Below are 16598 nucleotides of genomic sequence, written 5' to 3'. Positions count from 1 at the left end.
GTGCCATCAGGTATTTTTTCACACCAGTGACTTCAAGTAACGAGCAAAAGGGTAAGTAGCCGAAAGGATTTAAAAGCAGTTAGTAATTTTCCTGAACAAAATGTTAGATAACCAAATAGTACGGAATAGCTATCACAGAGTATTTTTTAAAAATATAATAATCTCAATTGATCAACACAAATCTATGTATGATGCAAACATGGAGAAAATGTACTGTTCCTGCACTTCCATCTAACCATTTTCAGGGACCCAAAGGATACATCATGTAGCAGTAGTGTAGTCATTAAAATAACTCCCAACCTGTGTGTTTCATTTAATTTCCAGAAGATATCATAATATAAATACCTTTCTTCTTCCTTCCTCCTTTCGATCAAAAGCACATTGTTGTTTGCACTGTTCACAGGTCTGAGGTGGTCCGTATTTTTTTTCTGAATTTGTACAACGCTGACACTTTGTACCAATAAATGCAGCAATTATGTTACAGTACTGACAAGGCTTAGGCTGAAAGGCAGATACACATTTTAACTGAGACATTTAAAAATTAATTAAAAATTTGCTACATAAAACATATACCTGTATACAGACATATTTTTAGGACTAATTAAGGAAAGAGATAAAAAAGCTTTCTGTTAAGTATGCTACCCTGTCACATTTAATGACATTCTTCATGTTCCTATTCACTTACTAACATTTATTTCTAGAGTCATGCAACTTTTTGTTAACTCTCTTAAATAAATATCATGAGAAATGTATTTATGATTGGATGATATGTTATACAAAAGCTATATGTGAAAAAGTTCTCAAAGAATGAAAATAAAGGTACACACTGATAGAAAAGTTTCATGCATCCAGTATTTAGGAGCATGAACTAATTTAATAACCTAGTTATTCTCATTACTGTTTCATTTATTAAAAAAACATTTAACAGTTTTTTAATCACATACAGTTATTGATGATGAAATGAATATACATTACCCGTGAGCTTTCACCTTAAGAATTGGCACAAGCATATTTAACCTAAACTGTAACAAACATACCTTGATTTTCTTTGATACTCAAAAGATAATTCAGGATTTTACAGAACCATAAGGCCAGCACTTTGACCAATCATAACAGTACTATACCAATAATGACTGTCCTATACATGTGAGAAAAAAATTATACTAGCATAATGAACTGGACTACTACATAAAAGCTATTAGAGGTTCTGAAGGGGGGGGGATTATGCAAATTTTATAGATAAGGAGGTTCTCCATAACCAGGAGTTTATTATACTTGAGACTCTGAAGAATAAAATCATACACTTCCCACTGAAATTCAATATACACAAAACATGCACATAATAGTACTGTTTTCAAACACTATCATCCTCTGACTGGACTGTCATCCAATCAGACAGTCTACAGAATATTTCTTTCCTGGAATATTCTAACATCCTGAATATTTAAGGACATAACCATATATATTTTTTACAAAGTCCATTTTGTGAAAAACACTGACTAGTAACAGTATCATGAAATAAAAACGTAAAACATTCTTACCGTGCCAAATTGCTTCACATTTTGAGCACACTTCTTACAAATTGTATTAGTTTTGCTGAAAAGGAAATTGAATATAGATGATCAAATTTATATAGCTTTCTGAAGTAATTAGCACACTGTCGAACTAAAGCAAATACAGTTTATATTTGACATTTGCTTTAGTAGTTCTTAAAACTTCCTCTAATACAGACCAAGGATCTTCTTAGGGATGCATATTATACACATTTTCTCCTCTTTCATGAACTTTAGATAAATGATAAATGTTTTCACACATTTTTACTGTGTATCTTTTAGTAAAGGAAACAAAAACCAAAGGGAAAAAAATCCTTATGTTTCCTATCTAGTTCCAAAATCTTCACATTTGCCATTGTTTATGCACAGCCTTATATCTCACTGCCTACCTAACCTTCCTCTGGGCCTTCCCCACTATTATGATGCCAGTAATCTACTTATGAAGAAATTATTTATTTGTTCTTCTCCTTAGGCTACTCTCTTATAAGTGCTCTGGTCCTTTAACAAGAAATCACCCTGTTAAAAAGTATGTGCTGTTCTTCCACTGGTAACAAGTTACTAGATTTCACCTTGGAAGATACTTGGTAACAATACAGACCTTTCTTCAAGTCCATGTCAGCACTAATGTTTTGTCATTTTTACAGTTTAACAGTAACTTTATGTCTGCGTTTTTAGTCCACAAGACTAAACTGGTCTACTTGTAAAACAGTCACTAATTTTGTGTCAACATAGTCTCTCCCAGCACATATAAAAGGTTTACAACTTAAAATTTAAGAGAATAAAGCATATTTAAGAATATTTCACCACAAATACGGGATGACAACCCCCCGGTATTCCTTACAGACAACGGTGTCTTTAACAATCAAAAACTGTTTAGTATACAAACCTCTCTTGTTGAAATTCTGATCTGCAGTAAGTACATTTTACAATAGGATGCGCAATCCGACATTCCTGTAATAAGACAATGTATTAGTATCTATCTCAAAGTCCCCAATTTCACTTTTCTGGTAGAAAACTATTACACAACCTAGTCAAATTCCTAAAACATCAATAATACCTGTCCCCCAACGTACACAATTGAGTAATTTATCATATAAGTGGCCAATTACAGCATATTTCCTTAGGGAAGGCATAGGTGTCTTTGTCTTTACTTGACGTGGGGGGTATGCTACAAATTAAGAAAGCTGTCAGGGCCGATTTCAAGGGTTGGTTAAATGCGAAACTACTTAAAATTTTGCACCGTTGTTCACAGACAGCATCCTGGCTTTAATGGGATGGGAGGAGCTCCAAATCATAGAGCATTCTGTCCCCAAACCAGTCGCTTCGCTTTCCTGGACAGGGAAGAAGGATGCCATCAGCTTTGCGGCTTCAGGTTCCTAGCAAGAAAGTGCAAAAACCGTCCCCTGCCTCCCGGTGGAAGGAGAGGACAGTCCAGGCAGAAAACCGAGATGAAAACATCTCCACCCCAGGGTTTCTGCGGCATAGACAGGTGGCTGCCGCCTCACTCAGCCCCACCCCTCTGAGACCCCTGAATGTTGGTGGGGCCCGGCCCCCTCCTGGGCCGCCTGGAAGAGGGCAGAATCTTGTCTTCTCTCATGGGCCCCTCCCATCTGATGCCCACGTCCTCGATAAACGGGTCCCGAGTGAGGAGGCAAGAAAGAGCTCCAAGCGCCCAAGGCGCGGGCGAAGAGAGCCGGGCTGCAGCGCAGCGGACACCCAGCTTCCCTCCGGCTCCGGCCGAGGAAACCCCGCCCGCCCGCCGCACAGCGCCCACGGACCTTGCAGAGCTGCTGGCCCTGGGAGAGCTCCTCGAAGGGATAGCGCTGGGTACACTTGGTGCAGGCGTACAGGGCCGAGGCCGCCATCCTGCTCCTCAGTCTCCTCCTGCACCGCCGCCCGCTCCGAGGCGGGGCCCTACGGGGAACTCGGGCGCCGCCGCCGCCGCCGCCCGGGCCGCGGGCTCCTCCTCCTCCCCCTCCCCTGCCTCGCGCCCACCAGAGCCTCGCCGCTAAGGCCCAAGGCCCTGCGGTCTGCACCGTCTCCCTCCGCCTCCACTTCCGCCCCCAGCCCTCTCAGTGACGCCGTCCCAGCCGCTCCCGCTTAGGCCCCTATAGCGGCGGAGGGAGACGAAGAGGATAGCTCGATGCGGTTTAGCTGCGCGGCAGTGGATCCGCTTCCTTCTCGGCCTCGCTTCCCCATCTCTGATTGGCTGGGATGGCTACTGCGTCACTCGGTCGCTCCTCCCAACCCCTTACCCCGACTACGCTGGGAGCTCCCACAAAGGGAGGAAGTTGCTGGCCAATGAAGGACCGACGCTCTCAGCGCGCGAAATCCGCTTCAAATTCGCCCCGCCCAAAGGCGCCAGTAGCGCCTGTATGTAGCAGCCAGTCTTAGGTTTCAGTGAGAACGGCCCAATCCAATTGGGCAAGTGTTCGTGGAGGTTTACTCTCTGCCTCCACTCTTTTTTTCCCCTTGACTGCTATTGGACCAAATCACTAAAGTCCCTCCTGATTCTATTTGTTATTGGTCAAAAGCTAAGTACTTCACCTAGAGAGGCGTCTCCGACTCGAGCTGACGCTCTCTCTGGCGTCTGCTCCAAGGGAACGGATGGAGTGTTTGAACTTCGCATTTTATTCTGTTTCAGTCATTCTATTCAATTGCCACTGGAGACAACACAACCCGTGGCCCACGTTTCCTCCTCGATGTGGCCCGCCCTTTTGTAGAGTCCCCTCGGAGCCGTGGGGTAGACCTCAGCGTTAGCTTCGCCCGCTGTTTCAGCGATGCGCTACCTTGTGACGTCAGCGAGGGAAGAGGCGGAATCTCTCCTACTACCGGAAGACGTCCGCTTTTTTGATTGGCTACTCAAGACGTCCGTTAGGACGTGTTGCCTTTTCCGTGTGCGCTCTGAGCGTGGGCGTCCCAGTGGGGGTGTGTGCAGGGGTTTCTAGACCGGGCACCAACACCCCAACCCCTTCCATCAGGGGTTCGGCTTAGGGTCGCCCCTGGTGGGCGGCTCTCGAACCTTGAGGAAAAGCTCGAGAACCCGGACCCCCCCCAGGGCTGCGGAGGTCCTCTCGGTAGGCAGGAAGATGGCGGCAGCATCGGTCTCGGCGACCTCTGGTTCTCAGATCTCGGTAAGAAGCGGCTGACGTTCGAATAGGCTCGGTCCTGGCGCCTCTTTACTTTTCCTCACCCTTCAAAGCGCTCTGGGCCCAGGGTCTCACCCATCCTGAGGAATGGCCGGGGATGCGTGGTCGCCCCTTGCTCTCCAGACGCCCCGTGCTCCCCTGTCGAGCCTGCACCCTTACTTCGAAACAGGCCTGACCCGCCTCCATCCCCTGTTCATTCACCTTCCGGCCTAGAAGCGCAAGTTACCGAACTTTGCCAGGATTCGCTAGGGTGTCTACCCACGCCCTGGCCTTGCGAAAACATTGCAGCTTTGGTCACGTGTGTGTAACGGCCCCTCTTGGAAACTTGCCGAGACCAGGTGTGCTAGAGAGAGTTGGCTTAACTGGCAGCTGTTGAATAGTCCTCAGTCTGAAGCGCTTACTAGTTGCTGCTTGTGCTGATTCCATTGCGTACAGTTCCTCCCCTCGCGTATTCCCAGGGACTTTGTTCTTGCTCGTACCCAGAGCGCGCGCTTTCCACCTTCGGTATTACTTTGCAACGTGTACATGCCGTACTAGAGAGGCGACAGGGACAGTTGAATCTGAACATTGTTTTCGCCTCTCCTAGGGCCCCCAGCCAGTTCAGCCACTATTATTTGTCGAATTGGAATGTCGGTGCTTAGTATTTGGGGATCCGGCACTTTGGGAATAGGCAGAAAATGGGAGGAGTCTCAAGTAAGAGCCATTATAGCCTTTTTTTCCCCAGTAAAGCGGAGTGCCTGCATACTTTGAGGATCTAAGATGACACAGGTGAATGAGGTAGAATCCCTGCGCTGAAGGAGTAGACACTGAGGAGAAACTGCATGTAGTCAGGCTGTTACACAGTTCAGATTGATAAATGTTGCTGTCCTAAAATAACCTAGGCATGAGTGGCTAGCAGTTCTTGGTAGGCTAGAAACAGTTTCCCGGTAGGGAAGATGGAGCTAGCTAGGTGAGCTGTATGGGGAAGGAGTTGTAAGTGCTTATCACAAGAACTGAAAAGAAGAAAGAGGCATCAGTGGCATTTCTAGGTATATGCCAAGACAAGAGGAGCTTTCAGGAAACTAGGAATGAGCAAAAGTCGTGTGGTGGTAGAGTTGGGTTAGATGAATTGTGGAAGTAGGTAAAAACGTGAAAAAAGAGCGATAGGGAAGAAAACAGAACTATCAGGGTAAAGTTATGTTATACACACTAAGGGGGAGAAGTTTAGGGAGCATTAAGAACAGAGTCACCTCGGGAAGACAGTTTTCCTCAGTTTCAGCTTTTGGTGACTTAAGGTTTATGATAATGAGGCCCGAAATAACTCAGTTTCTGCAGAATGGGAGTAGAGTTTGCAGAGCAGTCATGGACGATGGAGGAGAAGGAATGAATGAAGCACATAGAGTTTATTCTGGAATTAGGTCTGTCAAAGGGAATATAAAAAGAGGAACTATTAGGAGGAAGTGTCCCTAAGTAGATGGTTGAGATTATATAGGAGCTGAGATGAATTAAATTTAATGGGAGAAGAAGGCTTTTCACTGTTTTCAAAACTTAGCACACAGACTGAGGAGACTGAGCTAGAAGGACTCATACAAATGTTAATTGAGCTATACTCTGCCAACACTTAGCTGAGCACTGGTACTGGGATGTGCTGTCAGCCCTTATTCCGTAAGGTAGCCAGATCATAAATTTCCTGGAGTGTTTAATAGGAAAGCATATATATTTGTATATACTAAGCTCAGCTTTAATTGGATTCTAAATATCAAGAATACACTTTTCAAATATCTAGGATCTTTGGGAAATCAAAAGTATAACGATCTTCTTAATTTGACTTGCTACATCAAACTATCTAATTTGGAAGTCAGTTTCAAAACAAAAATGACTAAATTTAGATTATTAGTATATCAGAAATGACCCTCCTCAGACGTTTAACTGTCCTGTCAGAAATAAGGCTGACATTTCCAACAAAATTTAAAACATTCAGCTTAGCAAATAGCTGATCATAAAATAACACACACACACAAAAACCTTTGAAAACTACAGCATAAACTCAGAGCCTACTCATACTCAGATTTTAGGATTGTATTAACTATACATATAAAAAAAAAATTCCTATTTATTCAACACTCATAAACCAGCTTGGAGCATGCTATAATAAATAGGGATGCTTTTACTAGGTAAGGATTTTTAACAGGTAAATTCACAAATAGCATTCTTGAGAAAGCAGCTACTATGTAAATCTCAAATGTGAATAAGATAGAAGCAAGTGATACATTCAGGTTTTTTTTTGTTTTGTTTTGTTTTTTAAGTATTTTTTGCAGCAGCAGTAAGAAGAGTAACAACAGCAGGTAACCTATAACATGATTGCTATGTATCTTTTCAGTAGTGGCTGCCTCAGGAAAGCAGCTATGACTGGGCACAGTGACATTAAGTAGAAGTATATAGGCAGCATAGATTGAAATAGAGGAGTATCTTTCCTGTCAGTCCTTTATTTTCCCAGTATCCATAGTCAGAACTCTTATGTCACTTTGGAGTTAATAAACTAATCTAACTGGTCTCTGTGGCTTTTTAACCAGGCCCTGTAATTAACATGCTTCATATTTTTTTCCTCTTAAGTTTTATGAATATATCATAGATTTTTTTTTTAAAGATTTTATTTGTTTATTTAACAGACAGAGATCACAAGTAGGCAGAGAGGCAGGCAGAGAGAGAGAGAGAGAGAGAAGCAGGCTCCCTGCTGAGCAGAGAGCCCCATGCGGGGCTCCATCCCAGGACCCTGGGATCATGACCTGAGCCAAAGGCAGAGGCTTTAACCCACTGAGCCACCCAGGCGCCCCATATCATAGATTTTTTTAATACTAAATATATAAAAGATTTATCTTTGAGATTAATAAAATGAATTCCTTTATGCTTCTTCATGCATCTTTTCTTTCATATATACCACCAGCATAGGTTTTGAGATTATAAAATATATAGTATTATATGGCAGTCGTGGTTTTAAGTGCTTTTCATATATTAACTAATTAGTATTTCCATTTTTGAATGAGCCAGATGAGGCACAGAGGTTAAATCAAGTTTACACAACTAGTAAATGGCAGAGCAGTTTTGTTACTCACTAGTTTGCCAGCCATTCAAAAATAGTTGTCTTGTGATCATCCTTCGAAGTTCTACAAGTGCAAAAATTTCTCTAAAGAAGCAGTTTTCAAAGCATGGTCTGAAGACCTTTGGGGGTCGCTGAGGCCCTCCCAAGAGGATCTACAGTTATCTTCCTTACCCAGCCACTTTGTGGGAGACCAGATTTTCTTGTGTGTCAGCCAAAATAGCATATTCAGTAGAGTGAATGCAGAAGCAAATATACGAATCCAGTAGCCTTTTTTTAAAATTAAGAATTAAAGAGATCTGTAAAAATGTGTAAAAAATTCTTCATTAAATATTTTGGATGGCTGTTAGTTTTCATTCAAGAATTATATTTATGGTAACATCATGGGTGTATTATTTTTAAGTTAGCAAGTATGTTAACATCTAGGTATAACCCACATGAACAAAAAGCTCTTTGGGATCTTCAGTAATTTTTAAGAGTGTAAAGGAGTGCCCAAACCCAAAATGTTTGAGAGGGGCAACAGTGGTTTAAACTGCCAGTTGGGCTGTGGGTTCCAACTCGGTGGTGGGTTGTGGAATATGTTTAGTGACTAAGGACATAATCATTAAAGAAGAAGAAGAAGAAAGAGAAAATAGTTCAGCAAATAGATTTGTGATTGAAATGGCAGGATCATGGAGGGTGCATCTTTGGCTTTCTTTGATAATGCTGAATTGTTTTCCAAAGCAATTGTACCAATATGTTCCCACCAACTATTCCTTTTAATCCATATCCTCTTGAACTTATAATATGGTCTCACTTCTGAATTTTTGCCAAGAAGGGAGTATGAAATGCTATCCTGTTCTTGTTCTCATTTGTGCTCCCCTTATCAATGTAGACAATGCACCTTTTATTTTTTCATAACTTTACTCGTAGTTTTTTTCTTCTATGAAATGCTTGTTTGGGTCTTTTGCCTTTCTTTAATTGGTTTGTCTTTTCCTGTTGATTTATACTCATTCTTTATGCATTCTGGAAGTTAATGCTTGCCTGTTAAGCTTTATTCTAATTACTCTTCAGCTTGTCTTTCACTTGTCTAAGATACCTTTTGATGGGAGTTTCTGATGTGCATGGATAAAATTTATTAGTCTTTCCTTTTTATGTTTAGTGCGTTTTGGTTAAGAAATTCTTGAAGCAAAGGACATTAATGACATTCTTTTTTTTTTTTTTTTTAATTTTTTATTTTTTTCAGCATAACAGTATTCATTATTTTTGCACCACACCCAGTGCTCCATGCAATCTGTGCCCTCTACAATGCCCACCACCTGGTGCCCCCAACCTCCCACCCCCCACCCCTTCAAAATTCTCAGATCGTTTTTCAGAGTCCATAGTCTCTCATGGTTCACCTCCCCTTCCAATTTCCCTCAACTCCCTTCTCCTCTCCATTTCCCCTTGTCCTCCATGCTATTTGTTATGCTCCACAAATAAGTGAAACCATATGATAATTGACTCTCTCTGCTTGACTTATTTCACTCAGCATAATCTCTTCCAGTCCCGTCCATGTTGCTACAAAACTTGGGGATTCATCCTTTCTTTCTTTCTTTTTTTTTTTTTTTTTTTACAGCTTTATAAACATATATTTTTATCCCCAGGGGTACAGGTCTGCGAATCGCCAGGTTTACACACTTCACAACACTCACCATAGCACATACCCTCCCCGATATCCATAAACCCACCCCCTCTCCCAACCCCCTCCCCCCATCAACCCTCAGTTTGTTTTGTGAGATTAAGAGTCACTTATGGTTTGTCTCCCTCCCAATCCCATCTTGTTTCATTTACTCTTCTCCTACCCCCTCAACCCCCCATGTTGCATCTCCTCTCCCTCATATCAGGGAGATCATATGATAGTTGTCTTTCTCCAATTGACTTATTTCGCTAAGCATGATACCCTCTAGTTCCATCCACGTCGTCGCAAATGGCAAGATTTCATTTCTTTTGATGGCTGCATAGTATTCCATTGTGTATATATACCACATCTTCTTTATCCATTCGTCTGTAGATGGACATCTAGGTTCTTTCCATAGTTTGGCTATTGTAGACATTGCTGCTATAAACATTCGGGTGCATGTGCCCCTTCGGATCACTACGTTTGTATCTTTAGGGTAAATACCCAGCAGTGCAATTGCAGGGTCATAGGGTAGTTCTATTTTCAACATTTTGAGGAACCTCCATGCTGTTTTCCAGAGTGGTTGCACCAGCTTGCATTCCCACCAACAGTGTAGGAGGGTTCCCCTTTCTCCGCATCCTCGCCAGCATCTGTCATTTCCTGACTTGTTAATTTTAGCCATTCTGACTGGTGTGAGGTGATATCTCATGGTGGTTTTGATTTGTATTTCCCTGATGCCGAGTGATATGGAGCACTTTTTCATGTGTCTGTTGGCCATCTGGATGTCTTCTTTGCAGAAATGTCTGTTCATGTCCTCTGCCCATTTCTTGATTGGATTATTTGTTCTTTGGGTGTTGAGTTTGCTAAGTTCTTTATAGATTTTGGACACTAGCCCTTTATCTGATATGTCATTTGCAAATATCTTCTCCCATTCTGTCAGTTGTCTTTTGTTTTTTTTAACTGTTTCCTTTGCTGTGCAAAAGCTTTTGATCTTGATAAAATCCCAAAAGTTCATTTTTGCCCTTGCTTCCCTTGCCTTTGGGGATGTTCCTAGGAAGATGTTGCTGCGGCTGACGTCGAAGAGGTTGCTGCCTGTGTTCTCCTCGAGGATTTTGATGGATTCCTTTCTCACATTGAGATCCTTCATCCATTTTGAGTCTATTTTCGTGTGTGGTGTAAGGAAATGATCCAATTTCATTTTTCTGCATGTGGCTGTCCAATTTTCCCAACACCATTTATTGAAGAGGCTGTCTTTGTTCCATTGGACATTCTTTCCTGCTTTGTCGAAGATGAGTTGACCATAGAGTTGAGGGTCCATTTCTGGGCTCTCTATTCTGTTCCATTGATCTATGTGTCTGTTTTTGTGCCAGTACCATGCTGTCTTGATGATGACAGCTTTGTAATAGAGCTTGAAGTCCGGAATTGTGATGCCACCAACTTTGGCTTTCTTTTTCAATATTCCTTTGGCTATTCGAGGTCTTTTCTGGTTCCATATAAATTTTAGGATTATTTGTTCCATTTCTTTGAAAAAAATGGATGGTACTTTGATAGGAATTGCATTAAATGTGTAGATTGCTTTAGGTAGCATAGACATTTTCACAATATTTATTCTTCCAATCCAGGAGCATGGAACATTTTTCCATTTCTTTGTGTCTTCCTCAATTTCTTTCATGAGTACTTTATAGTTTTCTGAGTATAGATTCTTAGTCTCTTTGGTTAGGTTTATTCCTAGGTATCTTATAGTTTTGGGTGCAATTGTAAATGGGATGGACTCCTTAATTTCTCTTTCTTCTGTCTTGTTGTTGGTGTAGAGAAATGCAACTGATTTCTGTGCATTGATTTTATATCCTGACACTTTACTGAATTCCTGTACAAGTTCTAGCAGTTTTGGAGTGGAGTCTTTTGGGTTTTCCACATAGAGTATCATATCATCTGCGAAGAGTGATAGTTTGACTTCTTCTTTGCCGATTTGGATGCCTTTAATTTCCTTTTGTTGTCTGATTGCTGAGGCTAGGACTTCTAGTACTATGTTGAATAGCAGTGGTGATAACGGACATCCCTGCCGTGTTCCTGACCTTAGCGGAAAAGCTTTCAGTTTTTCTCCATTGAGAATGATATTTGCGGTGGGTTTTTCATAGATGGCTTTGATAATATTGAGGTATGTGCCGTCTATCCCTACACTTTGAAGAGTTTTGATCAGGAAGGGATGCTGTACTTTGTCAAATGCTTTTTCAGCATCTATGGAGAGTATCATATGGTTCTTGTTCTTTCTTTTATTAATGTGTTGTATCACATTGATTGATTTGCGGATGTTGAACCAGCCTTGCAGCCCTGGAATAAATCCCACTTGGTCGTGGTGAATAATCCTTTTAACGTACTGTTGAATCCTATTGGGTAGTATTTTGGCGAGAATTTTTGCATCTGTGTTCATCAAGGATATTGGTCTGTAGTTCTCTTTTTTGTTGGGATCCTTGTCTGGTTTTGGGATCAAGGTGATGCTGGCCTCATAAAATGAGTTTGGAAGTTTTCCTTCTATTGCTATTTTTTGCAACAGTTTCAGGAGAATAGGAATTAGTTCTTCTTTAAATGTTTGGTAGAATTCCCCCGGGAAGCCGTCTGGCCCTGGGCTTTTGTTTGTTTGGAGATTTTTGATGACTGTTTCAATCTCCTTACTGGTTATGGGTCTGTTCAGGCTTTCTATTTCTTCCTGGCTCAGTTGTGGTAGTTTATATGTCTCTAGGAATGCATCCATTTCTTCCAGATTGTCAAATTTGTTGGCGTAGAGTTGCTCATAGTATGTTCTTATAATTGTCTGTATTTCTTTGGTGTTCGTTGTGATCTCTCCTCTTTCATTCATGATTTTATTTATTTGGGTCCTCTCTCTTTTCTTTTTGATAAGTCTGGCCAGGGGTTTATCAATCTTATTAATTCTTTCAAAGAACCAGCTCCTAGTTTTGTTGATTTGTTCTATTGTTTTTTTGGTTTCTATTTCATTGATTTCTGCTCTGATCTTTATGATTTCTCTTCTCCTGCTGCGTTTAGGGTTTCTTTCTTGTTCTTTCTCCAGCTCCTTTAGGTGTAGGGTTAGGTTGTGTACCTGAGACCTTTCTTGTTTCTTGAGAAAGGCTTGTACCGCTATATATTTTCCTCTCAGGACTGCCTTTGTTGTGTCCCACAGATTCTGAACTGTTGTGTTTTCATTATCGTTTGTTTCCATAAATTTTTTCAATTCTTCTTTGATTTCCTGGTTGACCCATTCATTCTTTAGAAGGATGCTGTTTAGTCTCCATGTATTTGGGTTCTTTCCAAATTTCCTCTTGTTATTGAGTTCTAGCTTTAGAGCATTGTGGTCTGAAAATATGCAGGGAAGGATCCCAATCTTTTGATACTGGTTGAGACTTGATTTAGGACCAAGAATGTGATCTATTCTGGAGAACGTTCCATGTGCACTAGAGAAGAATGTGGATTCTGTTGCTTTGGGATGAAATGTTCTGAATATATCTGTGATGTCCATCTGGTCCAGTGTGTCATTTAAGGCCTTGATTTCCTTGTTGATCTTTTGCTTGGATGATCTGTCCATTTCAGTGAGGGGAGTGTTAAAATCCCCTACTATTATTGTATTCTTGTTGATGTGTTTCTTTGATTTTGTTATTAATTGGTTTATATAGTTGGCTGCTCCCACGTTAGGGGCATAGATATTTAAAATTGTTAGATCTTCTTGTTGGACAGTTCCTTTGAGTATGATATAGTGTCCTTCCTCATCTCTTATTATAATCTTTGGCTTAAAATCTAATTGATCTGATATAAGGATTGCCACTCCTGCTTTCTTCTGATGTCCATTAGCATGGTAAATTGTTTTCCACCCCCTCACTTTAAACCTGGAGGTGTCTTCGGGTTTAAGATGAGTTTCTTGTAGGCAACATATAGATGGGTTTTGTTTTTTTATCCATTCTGATACCCTGTGTCTTTTGATTGGGGCATTTAGCCCATTAACATTCAGGGTAAGTATTGAGAGATATGAATTTAGTGCCATTGTATTGCCTGTAAGGTGACTGTTATTGTATATTGTCTCTGTTTCTTTCTGATCTACTACTTTTAGGGTCTCTCTTTGCTTAGAGGACCCCTTTCAATATTTCCTGTAGAGCTGGTTTGGTATTTGCAAATTCTTTCAGTTTTTGTTTGTCCTGGAAGCTTTTAATCTCTCCGTCTATTTTCAATGATAGCCTAGCTGGATATAGTATTCTTGGCTGCATGTTTTTCTCATTTAGTACTCTGAATATATCATGCCAGCTCTTTCTGGCCTGCCTGGTCTCTGTGGATAAGTCTGCTGCCAATCTAATATTTTTACCATTGTACGTTACAGACTTCTTTTCCCGGGCTGCTTTCAGGATCTTTTCTTTGTCACTAAGACTTGTCAATTTTACTATTAGGTGACGGGGTGTAGACCTATTCTTATTGATTTTGAGGGGGGTTCTCTGAACCTCCTGGATTTTGATGCTCGTTCCCTTTGCCATATTGGGGAAATTCTCTCCAATAATTCTCTCCAATATACCTTCTGCTCCCCTCTCTGTTTCCTCTTCTTCTGGAATCCCAATTATTCTAATGTTGTTTCGTCTTATGGTGTCACTTATCTCTCGAATTCTCCCCTCGTGGTCCAGTAGCTGTTTGTCCCTCTTTTGCTCAGCTTCTTTATTCTCTGTCATTTGGTCTTCTATATCGCTAATTCTTTCTTCTGCCTCATTTATCCTAGCAGTGAGAGCCTCCATTTTTGATTGCACCTCATTAATAGCTTTTTTGATTTCAACTTGGTTCGATTTTAGTTCTTTTATTTCTCCAGAAAGGGCTTTTATATCTCCCGAGAGGGTTGCTTTAATATCTTCCATGCCTTTTTCAAGCCCGGCTAGAACCTTGAGAATCATCATTCTGAACTCTATATCTGACATATTACCAATGTCTGTATTGATTAGGTCCCTAGCCTTTGGTACTGCCTCTTGTTCTTTTTTTTGTTGTGAATTTTTCCGCCTTGTCATTTTGTCCAGATAAGAGTTTATGAAGGAGCAAGTAAAATACTAAAAGGGTGGCAACAACCCCAGGAAAATATGCTTTAGCCAAATCAGAAGAGATCCTGAATTGTGAGGGGGGAGAAAGGGGATAAAAAGGGGTTCAGAAAGAAAGAAAAAAAAAAAACTATTAAAAAAAAGAAAGCCGATAAAGAAAAAATATAAAAAGAGGAAAAAATATATATATATTAGATAAACTATTTAAAAAACGTTAAAAAAAAGAAAACGGTAAAAGTTAAAAAAAATTTAGCAGAAGAAGAGAAAAAGAAAAAAAAATTGAAAAAGAAAAAAAATTTAAATTAACTGCAAGGCTAAAAAATCATGGGGAGAAAGCCATGAGTTTCGTGCTTTGCTTTCTTCTCCTCTGGAATTCCGCCGTTCTTCTTGGTAGGTGAACTTTGTCCTGGCTGGGTTTCCCGTAGATCTTCTGGGGGAGGGGCCTGTTGTAGTGATTCTCAAGCGTCTTTGCCCCAGGCGGAGTTGCACCGCCCTTACCCGGGGCCGCGCTGAGTCATCCGCTCAGGTTCGCTTTCGGGAGCTTTTGTTCCCTGAGCGCTTTCCGAAGAGTCCGGAGGACGGGAATAAAGATGGCGGCCTCCCGGTGTCCGGCCCGGAGGAGCCGAGAGCCCGGGGCCCCACTCCTCAGTGCGCCCTCAGAGAACAGCGCCAAATGACTCCCGTCACCCTGGCCTCCGGCCGCGCTCCGAGCTGACCGAGCCTGCGACCGGTTCAAGGCAACCCTGAGCTGAGAGTCACTCCTCGGCTCTGTCTCTGCAGCCGGCTTCCCCGTTCTAATACCGGTAAGCTCTGCGACACTGAGACACCCCCGATCCTTCTGCGACCCTGCGGGACCTGAGGCCGCGCTGACCCCGCCTGGGATTCACCCCAGTTAAGCCTCTGGAGCGATGTCCCTCAGCGGAACAGACTTTTAAAAGTCCTGATTTTGCCCCGTTGTTCCGCCGCTCGCAGGGAGCCGGCCCCTCCCCCCGCGGTCTATCTTCCCGTCGCTTTGGATTCACTTCTCCGCCAGTCCTACCTTGCAGAAAGTGGTTGATTTTCTGTTTCTGGAATTGCTGTTCTTCTTCTCTTCAATCTCCCGTTGGATTTGTAGGTGTTTGCAATCTTTAGATAAGCTATTTAGCTGACCTCCCGCTACCCGAAGTAGTCTCAGCCTGCTACTTCTCCGCCATCTTGACTCCTCCCCCATTAATGACATTCTTAATTTTTTTTCTATACAGGTTTTAAAGTTGGGGCCTTTTAAGTCCTTAATATGCTTGAAGTTAATTTGTGTGCTGTGACGTAGGGCTCTAGTTTAACCTTTCTACTTAAGATATACAATTTCTCAGGGTGCTTGGGTGGCTCAGTGGGTTAAAGCCTCTGTCTTCAGCTCAGGTCATGATCGCAGGGTCCTGGGATGGAGCCCCGCATTGGGCTCTGGAGCCTGCTTCCCTCCCCCGCACCCCCACCCTGTCTCTCTGCCTACTTGTGATCTCTGTCTGTCAAATAAATGAATAAAATCTTAAAAAAAAAAAAAAAGACAACTTCTTCAACATTGCTTATTAGATATATCTTTCCCGAATGGTTTGCATTTGTAGCTATCAGTATATTTCCATATGTGTACGTTTGTTTTACTGGGCTCTTTGTTCCATGATTGTATTTGTCTATCCCTATATACTCACTGTATTAATGATTCTCCTTTATATATTTCTGAGAGAGTACCTGCCTGTCTTCCTTGTTCCTTCAAGAGAAATGTTAGCTATTCTTGGTCCTCCACTGTTCTTTAATAGAAATTATAAATTATATATTATAAATTATATCTGCTATTGGAATTTCAATTGAAACTGCATTGAATTCCTAGTTTAATTTGGGAGTAACCAATGTCTTTAAGATAGTCTTCTGTCTGTGTCTTGTTATTTCAGTTTTTTTGAACGTTAACATTTTTCCATAAAATTTTATAATTTCAGGTCTTGTACATCATTTATTAAATTTATTTCTAGCTCATTTTTTATATATTTTCATAAGTTGCATTTTCTAACTGATATATAGAACTGTTATATACATTTTTTCATATTAATTTTGTCAACAATCTTTCCTAAATTCTAGTTCTAATAATTGAGGATT

General features: G+C 41.3%; 2 protein-coding genes across 9 annotated transcripts in view; one reads left to right on the top strand and one right to left on the bottom strand.

The window, feature by feature from the left end:
* The window catches only part of FAM76B (family with sequence similarity 76 member B), a 32937-nt gene extending 29044 nt beyond the window's left edge, over nt 1-3893 (bottom strand). The window contains exons 1-4 of one of the 7 annotated variants that reach the window (XM_047690658.1): nt 3332-3893; nt 2440-2504; nt 1542-1596; nt 346-501 (exon numbers count right to left, since the gene is read on the bottom strand). In XM_047690658.1, coding sequence (XP_047546614.1) covers nt 346-501; nt 1542-1596; nt 2440-2504; nt 3332-3418 — 363 coding nt within the window. In that variant the 5' untranslated portion in view covers nt 3419-3893. The remainder of the gene's footprint in view (nt 1-345; nt 502-1541; nt 1597-2439; nt 2505-3331) is intronic. The other 6 variants (XM_047690657.1, XM_047690661.1, XM_047690662.1 and 3 more) reach the window with 6 other exon arrangements.
* A 272-nt stretch (nt 3894-4165) lies between these two features.
* The window catches only part of CEP57 (centrosomal protein 57), a 48700-nt gene continuing 36267 nt past the window's right edge, over nt 4166-16598 (top strand). Inside the window, exon 1 of one of the 2 annotated variants that reach the window (XM_047690655.1) lies at nt 4166-4687. Coding sequence is in view for 1 of the 2 variants with exons in the window: in XM_047690654.1 (XP_047546610.1) it covers nt 4643-4687 (45 nt within the window). In the remaining variant the exon portion in view is untranslated. The remainder of the gene's footprint in view (nt 4688-16598) is intronic. The other variant, XM_047690654.1, reaches the window with a different exon arrangement.

This window comes from Lutra lutra, chromosome 10, assembly GCF_902655055.1.
Source record: "Lutra lutra chromosome 10, mLutLut1.2, whole genome shotgun sequence".
In the NCBI taxonomy this organism is placed as follows: domain Eukaryota; kingdom Metazoa; phylum Chordata; class Mammalia; order Carnivora; family Mustelidae; genus Lutra; species Lutra lutra.
The sequence above is the reverse complement of the archived record's forward strand: the minus strand, read 5'-3'. Positions and strand labels throughout refer to the sequence as shown.